Source organism: Dipteris shenzhenensis, chromosome 26 (genome assembly GCF_047967505.1).
Source record: "Dipteris shenzhenensis isolate YYH24624 ecotype China chromosome 26, Dip_SZ_1.0, whole genome shotgun sequence".
In the NCBI taxonomy this organism is placed as follows: Eukaryota; Viridiplantae; Streptophyta; class Polypodiopsida; order Gleicheniales; family Dipteridaceae; genus Dipteris; species Dipteris shenzhenensis.
Window position 1 is genome coordinate 29,722,118 of NC_141621.1, and position 8,720 is coordinate 29,730,837.

The following is an 8,720-nucleotide window of genomic DNA, read 5'->3' on the forward strand; positions in this document are numbered from 1 at the left end:
ATTGAAACGATGATTGGAGACGCTACACTTGGCCGGCCTTTTTTATTGCAAGGGGGAGACTGTGTTGGGAGCATCAAGGATGCATTCCATGTCTTCTTTCGATGGAAATGGTGCTGAGGTAAAGTCATCTCTATTTCTCTATCTCTTCTCTTCTCTATATCTCTATATTCTCTCAACGAGACAAGTGATGAGGATGCATATCTTATTTTTATCAAGTGCATTGCAATAAAGGAGAAGGTAGAAAAGGGGTACATTGATAATGGGAGAATGTGATTGATAAAGTTTCCTATGTTGTGAAAGGGATGTACTACAAGCAACTAAATTCCTATTCCTTTAAACTAGATTGCGGATGTATGAGGCGATCCAATAATAGAGTCAACTACAGGCATGTTATCCTTGAGGGATCCCGTGGGATGTGGGAAGCTCCAAAATTGATCATGTTTCACTCTTCTGCGAAGTTTTCTTTCTAGTGTAATACACAGATTTCTAGTCCAGAGATAGGAAGGCTTTGGATAAAATTGTTTGAAACTTTATCATGCATTCTTTAGGTCCATTGTGAGCCATGATATATTTGTAGGAAAGGGTAACTGGCTCCACTGATTATGCACACGCATACTAATAGTACCAGAGTACGTGCGCATGTACGTGCGCATGAGAGAGAGAGAGAGAGAGAGAGAGAGAGAGAGAGAGAGAGAGCACATTAGGTCCATGGTATAATTGGACTATAGTGACATAGATAGATCTTTTGTCTCACTCCTAATCTAGCAAAATGCATGCTTTTGCCATAATGCTTCATGAATGGTAGGGCTCATGAAGTGGGTTATACTTAGTTCATGCAATAAATCATCATTGCAGTGCAGTTGCATGCTGCATTGAAATGATGGCTTCACGGATTAGGTGCTCATAAACAATCTAGCCCCCTCTTTTTCTTTGCTTCATTGCCTTGCCGTACTTAAGGAAAGGAAACTATGTAATAATAGGTTGGCATCTGGAGTTTTATTAATGTCTAAAGTCCTATTGTGCTATGGTTCCTTCGGCAATTACAACACGAATGATTTCATGTTTTGATGTATTTTTTAACCCTTACTCAAGGCTAGGTGAGACCACTTGAATTGCATTCAATTCGTCTGAAGAACTCGACCACGAGGCATTGGAAGCTCTTCACAAGGACTATTTGCATATACACATGGTAGGTTGTGTCAACAAAGGTGAATATGTGGTACTCATAGAGCTCATGACTGGCTGCAAGGCATTGGAGGAGAGGTAGCTTGAACAAAGCATGCATTTGGTTAGTTGATTTTGTCGATTAATGGTCAATAAGGAGGCATCGATAGATTTTACAATTGAGGTGGCAATGAGACCACCCAAAGCATCTACACAGTTGTCAAAATAACCAACTATTTTGTAGGCTAAGAGTCTTACTAACACCTTGACATGAGCCATGTTGTGAATGTGCTATTTCCTATGGTGGAACAATATAAACCCATAGGCAACATGGAGAGGACGACAAGGGCACAAATCTAGACAAGACTCTTCCTCATGCCTTTGAATACTCTTTTGTCACTTTGTATTGTGGTTGATATTTGGATAGGATCCTTTGAAAGTATGCCTCCATGCTAGTTGGGACTTACACACACCTTCACTTTTGTTGATGGGTAGTAGACTCCAATAAACATGATGTTGAATTTTAAAAGCCATGTACAATTTAAAAGTTGGATTGATCTTGCAAAAGAATGGATCTTACCATCTTATCTTCTCATATTTCTTATTTAGAACCTACTGTGTGGTGGTTAGTTGAGGCTAAAATCTGGCAAGAACCTCGAGGATAGGGGGATTTGAATTTTGAATCAAAGGTTGGAGCCATGTGCCTTGCACAGGGGTTTTTTCGTTTGGGGTCTTCCTCCTCTCCCCACACCCTTTTTCTTAGGTCGCCATCCTCTTGGTGTCTTCCTCTTACTACCACATAGGCACCCTAAGCTCACTCTTATAGATGCCAGTTGTTTGCTAATGATGTCAACAACCTTGGTTATTTTTTACTATTCTTACTATACGAAATACTATTCTTACCACATAAGTTGGCCAAGGTTTCTTTTCTATACAAGTTGTGTTGGGAAAGGAGGTGGCAACAAGTCGCATCATGTGCATGTGTGCGTCTGACACACCATGACATGTGTTATAGTCCAACACACACCTATACAGTATACACATGTACACTTACATGAGCATACTACTCTTTGTCTCTTGTGTTTTGTGCCCCTTTGTGAGTATGTTCTCTCCTTGCCTCAGCTTGTTGCCCCACATTGATACCCTTCTTTAAGGTTGATGCAAAAAATGAATAAAGCTCCTACTATCTACCTCTCCTTCATCTTTCAAACCTAACTTCTCGAATCTCCCCGAATACCTTGTGCATGCCTCATCAACCAAAATATCCTCTCCAAGTTTGGTCACATCCATCTTCTTTCCTTAATTGTAGAATTCTTTAAAATTCATCTACTCTACATCTCCTCACAATGATCCATCCTTTCCTCTCCATTCCTTACTTTCCATGTGGCTTAAAAAATTCCCTAGACATAAATGTCTTCAGGAGAGACTTGATGCAATGTGCACGTGCAATACACATATATACATATGGATATAGAAATGGCCTTCCACTTTTAGAGAGAGAGAGGTGATGCAATGATACCAAAAACATTTTTCTAGTAATGCTAAGTCTTCACCTAGATCCAATTCTAAAATTCGCTATAAGAAATTTAAACATCCATAAAGAAAATCTAAATTTTATTCCTTGGAGTTAAAGGGAACCTAGGATATATCCTAACCTAGAGACATATCTTGCACTCATTGTAGATGGGTCATGCTACACGTTCCTAAACTAGTTGTCTTTTTTTAATAAAATGAATGTACTTGGTCATATGGGGGAGACCAAAGATTGAAAGAGTTGGGCATGATGGACATGTACTTTGAAAAGACCACCCAAAACTCCATGCTTATCATGGTTCCAAGTATACTATCCATGTACTAAATTCAAGATGGACTTAATTTATTTATAGCAAGTACCAACAATGGACCTTTCTTTTCTTGGAAAAAAAAAACTCCATGCTTATCATGGTTCCAAGTATACTATCCATGTACTAAATTCAAGATGGACTTAATTTATTTATAGCAAGTACCAACAATGGACCTTTCTTTTCTTGGAAAAAAAAATTACCCATGATACTTACAAGGGAATTACGTCCTTGGTCATTTTCTCAAGCACTTGCAATCAAAATCATAGTGTAAGTAATCTACCCTTGTATTAGCACTACCTCCATAGAGGTAGTTCACTAATTAGAGTACTCTAAAGATGTTCCAACAATTTACTTACTATACTAGAATATAAAAGATGCATGAATGTAGAGGATGCAAATGTACAAATCCTATTGTGAACAAAAAGTGAGAGCACCTTGATTATCTTGTAACCAAGGGGGGCGACAGTTTCTAAGCATAGCTATATTTAAGTCTCTCTTCTAGAACATTAATGACTACCCTTAAGAGTTAGGATTGCCAAATGGTAAGAAATAAATACATAATTGTACTTTGGACTTTAAGTTGATGGAGGTTATGATTAGAGTATGTTCATATATGACAACCTAAATTAGCCTAACTAATAGCGAGCTCATGAGCAAGGCCTATGTTATGAGGATGACTTTGCTTTCATTGGCGCGTGCTTGAACCTTAAACATTGAGCACCATGAGACCCTGCCCTTAGGATTTCGGAGTTGTTTTGAAGTTGTAGGAATACTTGGGGAGATGTAAGAAGAGTTCAGAGTTTCAGGTAGTTGCACCCCTTTCAGATTTGCACAATTAATACAGCCTACAAATAATTCAGCAAATGAGAATTAACGCATTTGGATTAACGACTAGGAGCCACACACGGTTTTAAATAAGAGCCTCATCCAGATAAAAAGGGCATAATTAATACTCGTACATGGAAAGCTGAGTACCACTGAAAAGGGAAGAGTGGATTAGTGCCACAAAATTGCTAGATGAGCCAGTCAAAGAGGCTACCTCAGCAAAGACAAGGATGCAAAAAGCAGCCGCCAAAATTGTAGAAGAGAGCTCTGAGGAGCATAAGTTAAGGTTCTATGAGGTTCTTGGTGGTTGCGATTTATGAGCCTACGATACTGCATCACTCAAGGAGGCCATTTATGAACAAGAAAGAGGACTTTATTAGACCGATTCCGGACTGATTTGGGTACCTGGCAAAGCGAGAGGGAGAGACACACACAGAAAGATCGTTTCAAGTCTGTTGTTATCCATAGCATCGGCTGTATGTAAATAATGAATAGAATTGGTGGCTTCCAACCACCCAATCGATAGCCTATAGCTGCTTTCCGGCTTGCTGCTTCCTTTCATCAGAGGATAGTAAATCGCAGACTGCATTTCTCGTCCCGTTTTCGGCTTCAGCAGTCCTATAATTCTGCTTAACTAATCAATTTCATCCATCGCACTTTTCTTTTTCTCCCAGTGCAATCTAAAGGAGCTAAGAATCGTAGCAAGTCTGCCTTCTTTCTTGATTATGGCACGGATTTGCGAGCAAAAGAGGTGGAAGCGGGCGAGCTGGATCAAAACTGCAGCAATGGGCCTTGGTCTTTGAGGCCTGGGCAGAAAAGCAATTGCATAGGAACTTGCCCAAAATCAGCGATGAACGGATCGTATGCTGAGTGGGTTTTGAAGAGTCCCATCGCTAGAGAATAGAAGAACTAGCTTCTGGTTCTCATGATGGTGATAGTGCCCTTGCCTTCTGTGTGGATCTTCGTGAGAGCAACCACACATTTTCCAGAGAATGCCAATCCCGATGGCGATGAACGTGCAGCGTTCCTCGACTGCTCACCCCTACGCCGCACCCCAGCCTTCACAGGGGGCTCCTTGAGCCGTTGGTTGATGTCTTTCAGTGTAATGTCCCCTTGGATTCCACTGGGTTTCACTAAAGCGAAGGGATACGCTACTGGCTTATCTTTCATCGGCAGTGATTTACCTTGTGAAGACCTTCCTGTCGCCTGCCTTCCTGCCGAGACAACCAATAGAGATTGTCACGTCTCTCGTGAAAGATTAGCAACTACCAGCTAACAAATCCAATCCGTCAGTAATGAGCTCCCGCAAACCAAGAACAGATGCACGCACCTCGGGTCTCCGCACAATGCTTTGGTTTTGCATATTGCGGTGACGGATGAGGCTCCGGAAGCTTGGATTCGCAAGCTTCTATACTCTCTGCACAATCAAACAATCAGCTACGAGGTCAATATATTATCCACTTTCTGTCTGCAGTGTGAAGATTGTTTGCAATAGGTGGTCGACTCTACCTGTGGCGTCTGGCACTCCTTTGTCCGCAGTCCCGAAGCTACTGAGAAAAGCACACGATGGGGTCACCTCTAACCGTCGCAGACCAAAGCAAAGCGGAAGAATAACCTAAGAAATTGTGAAAAGGGGCGGATCTACTTACGTTGAATTCCGATGAAGTGCCAGGACTTGTGTTTCACTGTCGCTGAAGCATCCGGCCATCCAACTCTCAGCCGATTGTTCGACAGCATCATCAACCGAGCTTAACGACTCCTCTGTAATCAAGAAGTATTGATTAGGAAGATTAAAGGGTGCATCGACCATTCATCGCCTGAAAGTCTGAGTAAGCAATGCATTCTTTCGGGACGATACAAACCGTTTGCCATGTACCACATTGAACTGGATGAAGACTGTCCATGCACTTGGAAGTCATCACATACTTCGATGAAAGACTCACTGCCATTCTGAATCAAAGGTGAACATCAGGGTCAGCTGTGCCATGGGAAACGACTAAATTATTGCAATCCAGAGTCCAGACTTCAAGCATTGATAGCCTCGCGCTCTACCTCAAGCGGTTCTGACAGACAAGGACTCATATCATTTTCATCTCCTGAGAAGTGGAGCATGCGCCGCCTCTTCAGCGGAGGACTGCACTCGCGCTTGATTTGCCAAGAATCGCTGGGTTCGGGACAATCTGCAGCATCCGATGAACAAGCAATGGAGACTCAGCCTTAAGCTCGATCGGATGCAAAAGACACAGGTAGACAAGAAAGATTCAGCTGTCATCACGAACATCACCTTGTTTCCCGAAGATAAAAGCCGATGACATTGAATCTTTGACATGGGATGCTGGGGTGGACGCAAACAAGCTTCTCACTACAGCTTCGTCTTGCGCAAAATCATCCCATAAAGATTGCGACATAACTGTAAAAAAGCAAGCAGAACGACTATGGATCAACATGCTTCACTAAGCATGGGCAATGTCAATAGAATCCTCCCTCGAGCGATGCGCAAGCGTACGCCTTAGTACCCCCGAAAACTCATCAGAAAGGAGCAAGTGATGCATGACTGAACTGTCGAGTGGACGCATGAAAGCCCACCTAAGGGAGACTCCGAATCGAGCCGCAAATCGTCATGATCGAGCCAGTCCCAAGCTTCCTTGAAGGACTTGTCGTCCAAGCGGTCTGATTCATGGAATCGAGCCATGTGAGGGAGGGAGAGGCGATCTTAGGATAAAGGCAAGGGGGAGCGAAGGCAGGATGGCAACCCAAGATTCTTGATGGGGGGAGATCGGAGAGAAGCTGAGAGAGTGGAGATGGAAGGAAAGATGGGGAAGAAAGCTTGGAGGGGAGGAAGCAAAAAAGGCAAGAAAGGGGAAGAGGGATACAAGTCTTGCAATTGTTGAAGGATCTTGAGCTCGATCAGTTGGAGCTATGGAGCTGAAAGATGATGAAGGTGGAAGAGGATGAAGCAGGAAATGGAGTTGATAGTGTTCTATGCAAGAGTGAAGAAGGAAGAAAAAGCAGACGATGAAGAAGATGATGAGCGGAGGGCCAGCTTGTATAGTAGTAGTGGGGGTGGTAGTGGTGAGATATTAGTTGGGGTGCCGTGGGAATGTGACTTATATTACTCACATAATCCTCACATTTAGCTTAACCTCTTACATAATCATCCCAGAATTGCTGCACATTTAGCTTCCTCTATCATTTAATCATCACACTTTGTTTGTTGAATCGCCAGTTTAAGGGATTTTTGACCATTTTTTCCCTCCATCAATTCATTCTAGATACACACAGTCTCAAAACCCTCACATAAGTTTAGGTCACTTAATCCTCACCATTTAGCTGAATCTATGCCATAATCGTCACTCTTTGTTTGCTGAATAGCCTGCTTAGGGGTTTCATCATGTCCCTTCAATATCAATTCTTGTGCGTTTAATTAAATAATATACAGGCTATTTATTTATATACTTTCTCTCTCTATATAATAGATATCTATATCTATCTTGCTTTCTCTTTCTTTTGGTCCCATTTGGCATTTCCCAGGAAGACGAATGCTGCTCTGATTACTTTGTTTGTTAGCTTTTGGTTGGAGGCCGATACACACAAGCAAACACACGTTTCTTTTTTGTTGTAGAAACAGACACACCCATGAAACACACACACAAACAGAAAAACACACACACACAAACTGAATTGGGTCTTGCCATTGCTCTCTTGTTCTGCTCTCTTTTCCTGTTTGCTTATGACTCAGAAGGTTATCCGAGTCACTGCTCATGAGGTGGCACTGACACCCCCTCCCCTCCTCCCTCCTCCATGATCTCTTGTTGCTTTTCCTCGATTTGGGCACCCCCCCCTCACCGCCAACTTTGATCTGATTCTTCCCCCAAACCCCTCCCAGCTTCCATCCCCTTTTTGGGCTCCAGCTTCCATCCCCTTTTTGGGCTCCCGCATGACCTCGCTGATTCCTTGTGCGAGCATTATATTCGTTATCAACCCGCCCCTGAATAATTTCTTGATCCCTTCATTCCCGCTGATATTTTGCGTGAGAATTGTTCACTACAAGTGCTCCCGGCTCTCTCCTGCACGGCGCCCTTTTCAGCTGAAAGCTCCTTGTAGCTTGGGGAACCTCCCCTCCTCCCCTGACAACTGCTATTAGTGCCGCCTCCCTCTGCCTTTTGCCTCCCATCGCCGCACTCCCCTCACTTTATTTTTTCTGTCGTTCCACAGTCCACTCAACAGCTCTGTGAATCGAGCGGAAGCTCGCTGCTGCAAGCCTGGTCTCCGTGTCTGTCGGACATCCAGTACGCTCAAGTCCACGTCTATATCCTCCACCTACTAGCGACCGCAGTCTCTTCAAAATGAGGTTGAACAAATGTATGCACCTCCTCTTGTTTATGGAGTATGCACCGATCAATGCTCATCGACTACACGGAAACAGACGCCCATTTAACGCCAAGCAACGCACCACAAGCCATGACCGTTGAGAGAGATCAAAAGCTGCACAGATTTTGTGACGGCTAAAAAGTAAGCCGCTACATTTAGTGGCAGTCTCTCTCATCTAGCAGGTTTACCGGCTGGCGTTGGAGAAACCGGCTCCAACCGGTTTCCGCACGTGCCCGACCGGTGCCAGTCTTGCGGGGGAGCACGTCAGAATGTACGACGGGCGTACGAGTATATATGTACGTTTGTATATGCCATGCATGCAATGCATACCACATTAGGTCTATGCCATGCATGCTATGCATCCCACATGCATCGTTTTATCGTAATACGTAAGTACATGCCATGCATGCTATGCATCGCTCATGACGATGGCCATCCATGGGCGTAGGGCACATCATGTGCCTATCATCAGCGGGCCCCGCATGCCACCCGTAACGGCGCCGCCTGGGCCCACTT

At 43.5% G+C, this 8,720-nt stretch overlaps 1 protein-coding gene across 1 annotated transcript; it reads right to left on the bottom strand.

Annotated features, from left to right (window-relative positions):
- Positions 1–3,968: 3,968 nt before the first annotated feature.
- Positions 3,969–6,831, bottom strand: LOC147884932 (protein XRI1-like). Its single transcript, XM_087397785.1, has 8 exons — positions 6,420–6,831; positions 6,118–6,243; positions 5,886–6,013; positions 5,696–5,783; positions 5,483–5,594; positions 5,343–5,383; positions 5,164–5,250; positions 3,969–5,047 (listed from the first exon to the last, which is right to left on the bottom strand). Exons 1-8 carry the CDS (start codon positions 6,523–6,525, stop codon positions 4,743–4,745), a joined length of 993 nt encoding a protein of 330 aa, XP_087253911.1. The 5' UTR covers positions 6,526–6,831; the 3' UTR covers positions 3,969–4,742.
- Between the last annotated feature and the right edge of the window lie 1,889 nt (positions 6,832–8,720).